Source organism: Oncorhynchus masou, chromosome 19, assembly GCF_036934945.1.
Source record: "Oncorhynchus masou masou isolate Uvic2021 chromosome 19, UVic_Omas_1.1, whole genome shotgun sequence".
NCBI lineage: Eukaryota > Metazoa > Chordata > Actinopteri > Salmoniformes > Salmonidae > Oncorhynchus > Oncorhynchus masou.
In genome coordinates this window covers 21,937,415-21,951,731 of record NC_088230.1, presented here as the reverse complement: position 1 = coordinate 21,951,731, position 14,317 = coordinate 21,937,415, and the positions used below count along the sequence as shown (strand labels likewise).

At 42.9% G+C, this 14,317-nt stretch overlaps 1 protein-coding gene across 1 annotated transcript in view; it reads left to right on the top strand.

Annotated features, from left to right (window-relative positions):
• The window catches only part of LOC135506002 (mannosyl-oligosaccharide 1,2-alpha-mannosidase IA-like), a 169,745-nt gene that overhangs the window by 37,148 nt on the left and 118,280 nt on the right, over nt 1-14,317 (top strand). Inside the window, exon 2 of the mRNA XM_064925330.1 lies at nt 350-446. Within this exon, the coding sequence (XP_064781402.1) occupies nt 350-446 (97 nt within the window). The remainder of the gene's footprint in view (nt 1-349; nt 447-14,317) is intronic.

The following is a 14,317-nucleotide window of genomic DNA, read 5'->3' as shown; positions in this document are numbered from 1 at the left end:
TTGGATGCGCTATCTCTCGGGTTACACCAGGGTCACTGAAGACATCAAACTGAGACGTCTTATAGATGTTTCCTGTTTTAATGTCAAGGTTTATTAAATGATTGACAGACTTCGCTGCACAGTTAATATCTGTAGGCTAATCAACATGTTGTCCAACATAAAATAGCCTAAAGTCTCTTTAATCTCACAAATTGGCCTACACTCTTTATTTAACAAAACTGTCATACTTTGCTGGAAACCTGCCCACAATGACCAAAACACCCATAGGAAGTGAATCACCCTTCACAGATCTGCTTAGACCTCAACCTATTTCTCACCCTTGTCCCCCTTCCTCTCCCTTTGCCCACAGATGATGACATTTGCCTGGGACAGTTACAAGCGCTACGCCTGGGGATCTAATGAGCTGAGGCCTGTTTCCAAGCAAGGCCACTCCAGCAATCTGTTTGGTGAGTATCTGTCCCCAGGTCCCCTTCAATCCCCCAGAAGGCTGATTCATGCCCAACCCCACTGCCATTGACCTTGCCCCACAGATTAGGACCAAACTGGCAATTAGTCAAAGCTATCAATCAATAATCCTGTGGTGCCAGCCAGGCCAGGGAGAGGAGAGGGTACCTGGAGCATCGCTGAGTCTGTCTGGAGTCTTTACCAGTAGGGCTGGGAGGCTCCGATAAATAGATGATTTGTATTGTCTTCTCAAATTGTAATCTTGTTTTGTTAGTGGATGGTATCGCTGCTGCTGTAGACTTCTATTGAAGGTGTATCGCTGCTGCTGTAGACTTCTATTGAAGGTGTATCGCTGCTGCTGTAGACTTCTATTGAAGGTGTATCGCTGCTGCTGTAGACTTCTATTGAAGGTGTATCGCTGCTGCTGTAGACTTCTATTGAAGGTGTATCGCTGCTGCTGTAGACTTCTATTGAAGGTGTATCGCTGCTGCTGTAGACTTCTATTGAAGGTGTATCGCTGCTGCTGTAGACTTCTATTGAAGGTGTATCGCTGCTGCTGTAGACTTCTATTGAAGGTGTATCGCTGCTGCTGTAGACTTCTATTGAAGATGTATCGCTGCTGCTGTAGACTTCTATTGAAGATGTATCGTTGCTGCTGTAGACTTCTATTGAAGATGTATCGCTGCTGCTGTAGACTTCTATTGAAGATGTATCGCTGCTGCTGTAGACTTCTATTGAAGATGTGTTGCTGTAGACTTCTATTGAAGATGTATGGTTGATGGAAGAATTTCTCTCTACTTTTTCTGGCTGGTACAGAGGATTTCATCCTAAACACTTTGAGTAATAAACCCTTTGCTTTTACACATGAGAAACTTTTAGTAAACACCATCCTCTGTACTGGAGAAAGCTCTTAATACTCCCTATGCTTTGATATGTTTGCTAGAAGTATCTCTTGACTGATAGATCCAGATAGATGCACATTGTTCGGTAGTCTCTCTGTAGTCTCTGAGATTTGGTGTAGACAAAGGGGTGTGTGGGTGTGTGTGTTAATAAGTGTTGCTGCTTCCTGTCCCATGTGGGACATACTAGACTGTATCCCTCTGCATGACTCCTGGGGAAATGGAACGGTTGCAGTGTTCTTGTTTCTACACAAACATAAATAAACAACCCCCTCCTGTGTGGTTGGTATTACACTGCTTGGCTTGGACTACATAACGACCCCCCCCCCATATTGGGTTTTGTTAAAATGCTGTATTTGCTGAATGGAAGTAGAACAATGACAGGTATTTTTCCAAACCACTCAGCACAGCTGGTTCCTCTTACAGGTATTACAACCCCTTTGTTATAGCCATCACTATCGTTGATTTTCATTTGTGGAGTTAAATGAATACTCCATGTTCAAATGACCTCGCTTCCATTTTCAGTTTAAGGATAAATTATGCTTATCGTTCCACCACCCAGGTCTGTATGCAGTTGGTTGAGGTGGCCCATTCTGGATGGTATTTAACACCATTTCTGTTTAATTCACAAAGGTTAAACATAGTTAAACTTCAGCTTTAATATTTGACTTGAATTAAACGTGATCCATATCTAGTGTGTGCATTATGAACATTGATTTTTCCAGAAGAATTCAAAAAGTCAATAGGAAGGGAAAATGCACTTTAAGACCTATACTATCATTGCACTTTCTCTCCCCTCCCTCTCTTTGTGTGGTTTAATTCAACTTGAACAATGAGGATATTTGGTTGGGCTGTTGATAAAACGTCTTCACGGCTGTAAATGAGCTCTGGTGTGTGATTGGCTGTATGTGGGTGAGCTGTGCTGTGACAGTTGGGAGTAGAGTGATTACAGGATTTCAGATGGGCCAGAAAACCAGGCTGTCTCACAGAGGTGCTAAATAAGGTGTGGAGTCTGGTGTGGTGGAGAAGGAGAGCTCTCTGTCTCTCTGTCTGTCTCTGTGTTTGTGATGAACAGCTCTCCTCTCCCCCATCGATAACACCAGTCATTTCAGACACGGGCTACAATCTCACACAGAGTTTGCATTCTAATTAAAATGTCTCCCTAATACGCCATGAATGTTCTCCTTCCTCACTCATAACTTTCCATTAGGGACAGGAGTGTCATATAACCTTTTGCAAGCACTCACTTCTGGAAGTATGGTACCTCATTTAAAGGCCTAATACAAATTCCTCCTACTTCATCTTTTACTCTCTTGAAATATCTTTCAAACACTTTCATATTTAACTTAGAATTTCAATCACCCTTGTATAAATTCTATTTCATTATCAGGGATTTAAGATATGCAAATGCCTGTATGAGCGAAAGCTCTCTGAATCCAGAATGGCAGATTGCTTTCTCTGTTTTGGAGTATTTTTCAGGCCTTTCTCTTGCTAATCTAAAGCAAATATGTTTTACCTGAATGTTAGTTTATGTCTATCACGTTCTACAGGAGTACTGTACATTGCTTGCTCTCAAGAACCTGTCATTGGTATATTTTGATGCTAATGTATGATTTACGCACATTCAACATAGCATACCGCATGGAATTTAAAATGGAGTATGTCACACACTGAGTTTTGACGGCGATGTAAAGTCATTGCCATGGCATAATGCTTTTTCTGTACTCTATCATTGTATTTTGGGTCATCAGATCCATTGCTCTCTGCTTTTCAGAAAAGTAAACTTATTTGCAAGATTTCAGCTGAGAATGCTAATTTGTTTAGAAGGAAGCCTCATTAGCTTACTTCCACAGAACTGGAGTAGACGAAGGCAATTAGGTTGTGTTTTCAACCTCGCTTGCCAAGCCTATTGGTTTTTTCTTGGATATAAAGGAGAAGGCTACAACCCCTTTAAGGTGCCATTGATTGCCGCACCTTGAGCCCCAAAGCTTGACAACAGTACTCTTCTTCAAGCTGTTTATCACTAGGAAGAAAAAAGGTTTCCAACTATGGTCAAAGGTGACTGGAGAACCTGTGCCTGATGAAACATTCATGGCTTTGCAGCAATAAACTCTGCTTTCCCGTCATCACTTCTCTCCTCCTGCTGCCACTACAAGGCTTCAGGACAGGCAGAGAATTTATGTACCACGTTTGATTAACGCCCTTAATTTAGCCAGGGAAGCTGGAGTAATATATACTGACACTGGCATTTATTCCTGTCACCCACTCTCATAACGGTACACAGACGCTAGCGAAGGGGCGTCCCATGGTTCATAGCACAACACGGCCCAGCGGTGTTCCTTCTCTCCCCTGTCTGCTGCACTGCAGTCCTCTTGGCATCTGCAGCAGTGTGAGAGATCACACACGACAATCGTCGACCCTGACAGCCACCCAGCGCAAAGGCTATTATATCCAGGGGCCACGGTGAGAGGGAGCCATTTGTGACCCACAACCTTGGATTCGGTCCTATGTAGCAAAATGTGAAATGGTGTTTTTCATATTTGGATGAAAGTAGAGACTCGCTAGAAAATGGTATATGATACACTGCAGTTGAGGAACAGTGGAAATTCTGCTTTGAAAGTTGATAAACTAACCCCACTTTTGAGAAAATGACCTGTGAATGTTTTGGTATACCTACTGGTCAGCTCGTCTTTGTCCACACCCATGCAGTATCGTTCACACCCTCTTAAGCCTTCGCCTCAAATCAAATATCATTTTTCACAAAAGCCAAATACAACAGTAGACCTTACAGTGAAATGCTTACTTACAAGCCCTAACCAACAATGCAGTTAAAAAAAAAAAATGCCACAAAATAAGAATAGGAAATAAAAGTAGCAAATAATTAAAGAGCAGCAGTAAAATAACAATAGCTAGGCTATATACGGGGGGTACCGGTACAGAGTCAATGTGTGGGGGTACCGGTTAGTCGAGGTAATTGAGTAAATATGTACATGTAGGTAGGAGTTATTAAAGTCACTATACATCGATAATAACCGAGAGTAGCAGCAGCCATTCGATTAGATGTTCAGGAGTCTTATGGCTTGGGGGTAGAAGTTGTTTAAAAGCCTCTTGGAGTTAGACTTTGCGCTCCCGTACCACTTGCCATGCAGTAGCAGAGAGAACATGGCTCGGGTGGCTGGAGTCTTCGACAATTTTTAGGGCCTTCCTCTGACACCACCTGGTATAGAGGTCCTGGATGGCAGGAAGCTTGGCCCCAGTGATGTACTGAGCCGTACGCATTACCCTTTGTAGTGCCATGCGGTCAGAGGCCGAGCAGTTGCCATACCAGGTGGTGATGCAACCGGTATGTAATCAATGGTGCAGCCATAGAACCTTTTGTTGTTCTGAGTACCCATGCCAAATCTTTTCAGTCTCCTGAGGGGGAATAGGTTTTGTTGTGGCTGCTTCACGGCTGCCTTGGTGTGCTTAGACCATGTTAGTTTGTTGGTGATGTGGACACCAAGGAACGTGAAGCTCTCCACCTGCTCCACTACAGCCCCGTTGATGAGAATGGGGACGTGCTCGGTTCTCCTTTCCCTGTAGTCCACAATCATCTCATTTGTCTTTATCACGTTGAGGGAGAAGTTGTTGTCCTGGTACCACACAGCCAGGTCTCTGACCTCCATATAGGCTGTCTCGTTGTTGTTGGTGATTAGGCTTACCGCTATTGTCATTGGCACACTTAATGATGGTGTTGGAGTCGTGCCTGGCCGTGCAGTCATGAATGAACAGTGAGTATAGGAGGGGACAGAGCACACACCCCTGTGGGGCCCCTGTGTTGAGCATCAGCATGGCGGATGTGTTGTTACCTACCCTTACCACCTGGGGGGGGTGGTCCATCAGGAAGTCCAGGATCCAGTTGCAGAGGGAGGTGTTTAGTCCAAGGGTCCTTAGCTTATTGATGAGCTTTGAGGGCACTATGATGTTGAACCCTGAGCTGTAGTCAAATGAATAGCATTCTCACATAGGTGTTCCTTTTGTCCAGGTGGGAAAGGGCTGTGTGGAGTGCAATAGAGATTGCATCATCTGTGGATCTGTTTGGGCGGTATGCAAATTGGAGTGGGTCTAGGGTTTCTGGGATAATGGTGTGGATGTGAGCCATGACCAGCCTTTCAAAGCTTCATGGCTACAGACGTGAGTGCTACGGGTCGGTAATCATGTAGGAAGGTTACCTTAGTGTTCTTGGGCACAGGAACTATGGTGGTCTGCTTGAAACATGTTGGTTTTACAGACTCAGACAGGGAGAGGTTGAAAATGTCAGTGAAGACACTTGTCAGTTGGTCAGCACATGCTCGGGAGACACGTCCTGGTAATCCGTCTGCGGCCTTGTGAATGTTGACCTGTTTAAAGGTCTTACTCACAGCGGCTGCGGAGAGCCCACACATCTCTTTAAGGATTCACATGTGAGGTCATGTGCTCAACAGAGTGAATAAGGTAGTGTAGAAAACAATCAAAGATTTCAAGACTAAAAGTGGTGACCGTAGTAGTTGGCCTATATCCTAATCTGACTTTGGTGCAGGTCATGTTGTTCTTCACATTACTGTCTCTTGTAAACACACACTATATCAAATAAAATATTTTTTTTATTTGTCACATGCACAGGATGCAGAAGGTGTAAACGGTACTGTGAAATGGATACTTGCGTAGTTGAGTCTTTTTGTTTAGCCATGTAGCTATATAGCTCGCTAGCTAGCTAAACAATGAACCAAAATCCCAACTTTAATGCCACGTTCAAAACAACTGGGAAATCTCCTACTAGGGAAAATGGATTTGTATGGTCATCCAACTCTTTCTAGAGCTCCAACTTTCCGACCTGAAGATCAACTAGGTTCAATGTTAGCTAGTTAGCAATGCAAATGGTTTCTGAGATACAAATAATATTACTACACAGATCATACACGTAATGTTACCTAGTGAGCCAGCCAGTTAACGTTAGCTTGCTTTAACTCACAATGAGAATGACTTTCTGACATAGGGCCTCCAGAGTGGCGCAGCAGTCTACGGCACTGCATCGCAGTGTTTGAGGCATCAGTACGGCCCTGGGTTTATGTTTCCCCCAACACATTGATGCTTCTGGGTTAAGCAAGCAGTGTGTCAAGAAGCAGTGCGGCTTGGCAGGGTCGTGTTTCAGAGGATGCATGGCTCTCGACCTTCACCTCTCCCGAGTCCGTAGGAGAGTTGCAGCAATGGGACAAGACTGTAACTACCAATTTGATATCACGATAAAGGGGTAAAAGTACAAAAACTATATAATATCGGAAAATATAGCTAGGCTCTTACCCATATACATGGATGAACGCTTCTCCCTCTGTCATGGATGCTATATAATATATAATAAATAATTCATTGCTGCACAGTATAGGTACCGTTGTCAAAAACTGACTGCACATGCGAGCGGTTTCATGTGACAGAGATGAAAATATCTGTAAAAAATGTTTGAAGGAGAGGAGATCTAAAGATGCAACAACTAGCATGGGTTGCTAATATGACTAGGATGCTGCCTTTGGCTACTGGACAATGAAAGAAAGTTGATTTGAAAACCAATAGAACATGAGAGAAATAGGCTACTGGTTTCAATGGCATATGGAAGTCTATATAAAAGAATTGCCTCTACGTTTCAGATAGTCATACTTTACTTTAAAGCGAGGTAAGACATGCCTCATAATAAGAAGTAAAATTTCAGGTTTCAAACAAGTATATTTTCAAAATTAATACAGTCTCCAGCTCATTGCAAAGTGGTATATGACCCGCTGTAGCTTGCTTACCATTGCCTGTATGTTCTTGAATGGAGAATGGGAAGCACGCTTCAATTTTCCAGGACATCAACACTTTTTAACACACAATTGTATTTAGAATCGTTATGCAATGATTGGGTTTCTAAAAGCACGTTTCACTCACAGGAGGTTAGTGGCACCTTAATTGGGATAACAGGCTCCTGGTAATGGCCTGAGTGTAATGGGTGGAATGCTATCAAATACATCAAACACATGGTTTGCATCTGTTTGATGTCATTCCATTTCCTCGGTTCCAGACATTATTGTGAGCCGTTTTCCCCTCAGCAGCCTCCACTGATTTCACTCCAGCAGAAATGAAGGAGCAGTTTGAGAAGCTGTAGCAGCAGCTCTCGTGCTGCCTGACAGATTTCCCTCTTATATTCGTTGTATCTGTATGCTGTGCACGTGTGATAAACATAACGACTAACAAAAATACACACGCGCCAATTTAATTCCACTAAATTACACAAATGGACCTATTGACTGATAATCATCAGCAGTCAAATGTATTTCTAAAAACCATTATTTTGCAATGGGATTTTATTTCTTATCCCGGACAATTGGCCACGGCAGTTTTATCGGCTTTAAAAATGAATATCGGGCAAAAGTCAGCTATTTCCGGTTAACAGAAGCCCTGACACACAAAAATACATGCACACAGATACTACCAACACCATCCCGAGCCAAGGATAAATTCAGTCGGCCTCCTATTAATCAAGAAATGACAGAGCTTTGCATTATTAATCTATGGGAGTGCTTGGTTAATGGAACCTGAGGTATGCATAAGACATGGCCAGACATCTGCTCTGTGTCTGGCTCTGTTACTGGGGAAGATGGAGACAAGGCCGCGGCATTGATCAGTCCGATGCATGGCTTATGGCTGCTCCGCCAGCTGGAGACGGGGACAGGAACCAGGTGAGCAGACACACCCCCTGCCCCGACCTGCAGGATGTCAGCCTGGTCACAGAGGAAGCCAACCCACCCTAGCTCAGTAAGTAGGCCTAGACTCTGGGCTGTGGGATGCCACTTATCTATTGAGATGCTGCTTGGAAAGCAACGCTTTTTAGAGACCCTTCCTAGCAATTAGAAGCTTCAGAATGTTCCAGACGTTTGGCACACTTAGCTAATGTATTTCACTTGATATTTTTTCTTCCGTTTTTGAGTTTTCTGTCCAACCTTCTAGTTCATCCTCAACTGTAATCATACTTGCTGCCTGACTCTGTGTTTTGACGGGTTTTTAGTCGAGGTCTCCTGTCTCCCAGAGTTGGGAAATGAATATCAGAGTCAGGAAATGTTGTCCTAATTTGATTGCCGTTATTTGGTCTGATCAATTAATTCAGCATAGTCCTGCTGATGTCTCTGTTCCCTCATGGCTAGACTTATTAATACCTACCCTTCGCATGTCTGTTGATGAGTAAAGTCAATCAAATGGGTTATTTATCTTGTATCTTGTGGAGTGAATACAGGGATTCATCCACAGTTTAGAATTGATTTGTAAGTCATTTCTCCCTCACAACATCAGCATTAAGCCTCTACCAAGATACAGCCAGAAAAAAAGAGCTACGGTTGATTGTTTAAACAAAATCTAATTATATCTAGAATTGACATGGATGAGAGAACCAATCATGGTTTTGTATCTCAGTTTTGTGTGGAAATGGGACTCCTGTTGATGTTCTATTGTAAACTTTAGGAACACCATGACAGACTGACCAGGTGAATCTAGGCAAAAGCCATGATCCCTTACATCCCTTTTTAAGCCTTAAGACAATTGAGACATGGATTGCGTATTTGTGCCATTCAGAGGGTGAGTGGGCAAGACAAAATATTTAAGTGCATTTGAACGGGCTATGGTAGTAGGTGTCAGGTTCACCAGTTTGAGTGTGTTATGAACTGCAACGCTGCTGGATTTTTCACGCTCAACAGTTTCCTGTGTGTATTAAGAATGGTCCACCACCCAAAGGACACTTGACACAACTTTGCGACGCATTAGAGTCAACATGGGCCAGCATCCCTGTGGAACGCATTCAACACCTTGTAGAGTCCATGCCCCGATGAATTGAGGCTGTTCTGAGGGCAAACGGGGGTGCAACTCAATATTAGGAAGGTGTGTCAGTCTATATGCACGTCAATTAGTGTTTTTATTAGTTGTTAGCTAAAATGTGATCCATAATATTGAGTAATTTGACTTGTCTGTGAGTAGTTTCAGTACCCATGTAGTTTGGCAGGAAAATAAAAGGAGATTTAGCTATATTTCCTCGGGCTAGTCATAAACTATATTCGGAAGTCTCTCCTCTCCTACTGCTTCTATGTGAATGGCCAGATGTAATAAGGGACCTCCCTGTGTTTTTATGTTACCCCTTCACCCCCCCTACAGGGGTTGGTAGGTCCGTCAGTAGGCAAGTCAGTGTGCGGCTGGCTCTGATAGTGTGTGATATCAATGCTGTGATGTCACAATGCAATTGATATCTCAGTCATGAGGATGAGTCCATGGCTTTAGCAGTGACAGACACACGTTTAGGATTAAAAGGTCTCATTGCCCTGAACCAGATACCAGATCCAATACACCTGTAGTCATAGGGGCTAAAAGCATCGCTGCCTCTGTGGTTTGATACATAATTCATTATACAACTCCTCACACGTGTGCTTGCCAAAGAAGGTGTAACACTGGGGGCACTCTAGTTACTTTCAATGTGAGTTTTTTTTAAAGCATAGTGGTGGCACGCCCAGGTGGGAGCAGAGATGCCTCAACAGTATCATGGCTAATAAACCCACAAGGACACAGCATGTGTGGACAATGCTCCATCCATTAACATCAAGCGCAGTAGAAACACAATGGGGAAAACCAAATATTCTCATTATCTCCGTCTTGCAGTATGATGGGGGAGTTCAAAGTTGTCAAACCGCTCTGGCTGATTATGATGTTACGCTTTCGTCCAGGTTCTTAGTTGCTGAAAGTTACAAATTCATCAGGCCTCTGAAAGGAGAAGAACAGTGGAGCTGAGCAAGCCTTAGGAGAGTGCATTTCAGCTCTGTGCCCCTGTGAGCTAATTTACCGCGATGACTACCGAACCGTGACGCGCCGTCCGGATCTGGGGCTGCGCTCACATTAATTACCCAACAAAACAAGTGGAGCGCTGTGCTGTGAGTGTGTGAGCATTATCGTTTTGCAGGGCCTCCCGTGTGTGGCTTGGCTTGGTGGTGATTAAGTGTCTGCTCCCCACAGAGCTCAGGCCTATTTCTTGAATAGAAATTTCCAAAGTCTTTGCCAATGAAGGAAGAGGCAGCGATAGCAGCTAGATGCGAGTTTTTTTCTTTCTATTTGTCTTTGAGACTGTTTGTCTTTTGAGTTTCTGCAGAGGCGTGTTTGATGAAGCGAGCCTGACCATTTGAAGCGATTGTTCATGAATGAGAGCTAACACCATCTCAATGTTTGTCAGTTTGATTTGTTTTCTCTGATCTGCTCATTTTTCTCTGAGCTGATGGATGAGTTGTTACAGCTTACAAACAGATCCATTAGGCGCTGCACGGAATAAGAAGCCATTGCTTCTCAGCCAGAATTGCTCATCAAGCTTGTTTTGACATGGCTATTGGTTAGCTTCCTGTTCTGCTTTTGGGGATGGCATGGTGAAAACACTCACACACACTTACAGTCCCTGGAGGGTTGCCAGTGTGTCTGATGGGACTGGAGGGCTCTCTTGTCTCCCAGCAGAGGACCCTCGTCATCCCTCCGCCTGGCTGATCTGAGATGCCTTTACCAGCAGCTTCTCGCTGAGCAAGACAAGGGTATCTGCTTCAGCTGTAATCACCAGTGTAATCTCCTCTGATGGAAGCTGCACTCGTTTCCTGAAGAAAAGGCCGCAGTGAGAGGACACCGCTAGTAGGAAGAAGGGAGAATAAGGTGAGGAAAAGGTGAACAAGTCTCTGCATTAATCGGGATGATAAGAGCTCCAGTGTGATTATGACGTGGAGCAACATTGAGGATGACATATCTTCGATATGCTCGATTGTGCTGCCATGTTTTATCCTTCCCCATTTACTGTCCGATGTAGATGTACAGTTAATGATGAAGACGATGATGATGGGTAGGATTTACAAGATAATGCCTTTCTCCAAATGCTCAAAGCACATCACTTTGCATTGCATTGCTAGTGACAAACACTCCTGAGAGTATGTCAAGACTCCTGAGTGGCCAGGGTTTTCCTTTCAGATGACTGGTCTCGGATGGAAGCAGACAGACGGACCCAGAGCACTGTGGTGTGAGCTGTAGTACGCTCCACCCTCTGGTTACACTACCTTTCTCTCTCTCTCTCTCTCTCTCTCTCTCTCTCTATCACATCCATCAATGCGTCATTCCCACTGGCCCAGAGGCTGGAGAAGAAGCTCCCAGGAGACTTGACTTCCTGCTGATTTACACATGGCTGTCATCACAAAGGAAGTGATAAGGCACTCTGTCTGTCAGTGGCTGTGAAGAGAGCATATCCGCGGGAAGTAAGGGTGCTGGAAAAATATATATATATTTTTACTTCACCAAAGTTGTGCGCTGGGCCTTTATTAGTCCTGTATTAGCTGTTTGATATAGCCTTCTGTAGCGTGCCCCCCCCCCCCAAAATACAGCTCCACGTCCATCCTCCCCAACAGCGGCATCATATGGATAGGCAACAACAACAAAAAAGTAGACTAAAATCATTCCAATCCCAATTAAAATGCAATGGCTGTTTACCTTATGGCTGGCTTTAGGACCATGCAGCTCATTGCTCGGAGAACAGCTGCCAGCCTGTTTGCCTTTTATGTCACTTCTAGAAAACAGGGCCATTTGCTTTGCCAGTCAGCTGTTTAGGCAGTGCGCCGATAGCTTTAATTTGATGTCGGCATTTGAACTTTACATTGTAAGCCTTGTTGTAATCTAATAGCCAGGGGTTATTTTAATTGGGAGGTGGGGGCCCCCTTTTTGGTGATCATTCAAAACCAAAAGCTGTTTTATTGCTATTAAAATATAGGTTGTCATAGTTGTAAGACTAATTGTCATTTTTATTTATTCGCCCACTAGGCTAGTGCAATTTTTGTTTCATGTACAGTGATTCATCCTTTAAAAGTTGCAGCATACTGCGGCGCTGATTGCCTGGAGCCGCAGAATTCATTGGACATTATATGTGTGAAAACTGGTGCCATTTAATGCTAGTGAGTGCTAGTTTGAGAAGCATTCGATAGCCTTCAATAGTGGCTGTACTAGAGAATTTAAAACCTATTTTTGTAAGAACATAGTATATGGGACTAATTTTAAGAAATGTTGCTTAATTAATTTGATATTATGGTGTTTCTATTCCAAGAAACTAAAAACCCTCTGGGGAGGTCTAACCAATACACAAACAGAGATACAGTGACAATAAAAATCTCAATGATTTATCAAGACCAGACCATGTTTGTCTCAGCGCAGTGCAAAACAGTGCTAAAATAGTTGTAGACTATTGCTTCAAATCCTTTTGTTTCTAACTTCAATATGCTTTTTAAATAAATAAGACCTACGCCACTTTTAACAGCACATTACTCAACACTAGCGACTTATTTAACCTTTATTTAATTAGCGATTTTATTACACAGTATGCCTACACATTGATAGGCTATATACAAAAAATGAAAGAAAATGCACTGAAACCAAAATACCTTTTTAGTTTTGGTGATCCTCTCAGCTCCTGCTCATTTTCAAGTCCTCTCATGGTTATGGTCCTATCTCTGGAACGGGTAGCACCATAGAAAGAAGCTGGCTTGATGAAAACGATGTCCATTCCATCTGTTCTCTTTGGTCACAATGTCATTTTTTGCAGGTAAGGGGTTGTTCACACCTACAGTATCCAGACTATTAAGAGTCTATTGTCCTTACTAATCGGGCTACAAGTGTTTGAAAACCTGTTTTCAAAATGCCACCAGCTGTCCATCACTACTGTAAATAAAAACACAGCATCTTGTTTACATTCTTTATTGAAACCACAATGTCACAAATAATTTGTATCTACCTTTCCAATTACTTTTAGAGTTTGGGATTTACAAATGTGTGCTTTTCATGTCATTTTTCGTTAAATCCAGTTCAAATTTAAGTATAACTTTTGAGTGACGCCTTTAGTGAGAGGTCTAATGCTTTAATATTTAATAATAACTGCCCTCTGAATTCATATCTAAGGGGCATTTTTCACAACATTATTAATTACATTTGTTTAGGTTTGAACGTGCAGACGGGCACTAAGACCAGCAGGAACGTTTCCCTAGTCAGCGCAATTATTAGTGCAATGCCCCTGAAAGTGTTGCTCTGTGCTACCCAGTGGGGCGGGGTCCACCGCTGTTTCAGTGGATACAGCTGGGGAACTGCAAGGCAATCCCATTGCGCGCCACTCGGGAGCCATGAGCGATATATATTGTCCCCTGCTAATAACAGGGTTAATAATATATCTGTGAGAATATCCAAGGGGCTTTTGTATAATTCTAAATAATAATGGGGCGGCAGCGTAGCCTAGTGGTTAGAGCATTGGACTAGTAACCGGAAGGTTGCGAGTTCAAACCCCCGAGCTGACAAGGTACAAATCTGTCGTTCTGCCCCTGAACAGGCAGTTAACCCACTGTTCCCAGGCCGTCATTGAAAATAAGAATTTGTTCTTAACTGACTTGCCTGGTTAAATAAAGGTAAAAAAAAAAATATATATATATAATCCCTTTGTTTAAAAAATAACAATATTTTGGAGATTTAGTTTTCAAATAATGTAAAATGAGCGAGGAAAAAGGCTGTAGTTTGTAAATAAAGCCAGTTTGTTATTTAGAATAATTTATTTCTGTTTTTAGAGGGAGCGAAACCAAAAACGTACAGTCTAAATTAAAACCAAAAGCCGGGTCTCCCAGTCAAGGTCAGCACAGGTATTGAACCAGCATCTATATCAACACAGCTTGCACTGCTATGAAGTGTCTTAAACGGTTGAGCCACTCAGGCACTGTACAACGGGATCGGTTGGGAGTGGCCTATAGTACTACAGTAAGATCCAAATAATCCTAATAAAAAAATAATAATCTTAGTGTAACAGTTTTAGTAAGTAATACTGAAGTCGTGCACAATTATCCTTTTATATTTAGGTTTAGCATTGGCTACTGTGTTGCAATATTAACATTCCCAGAGCAGTC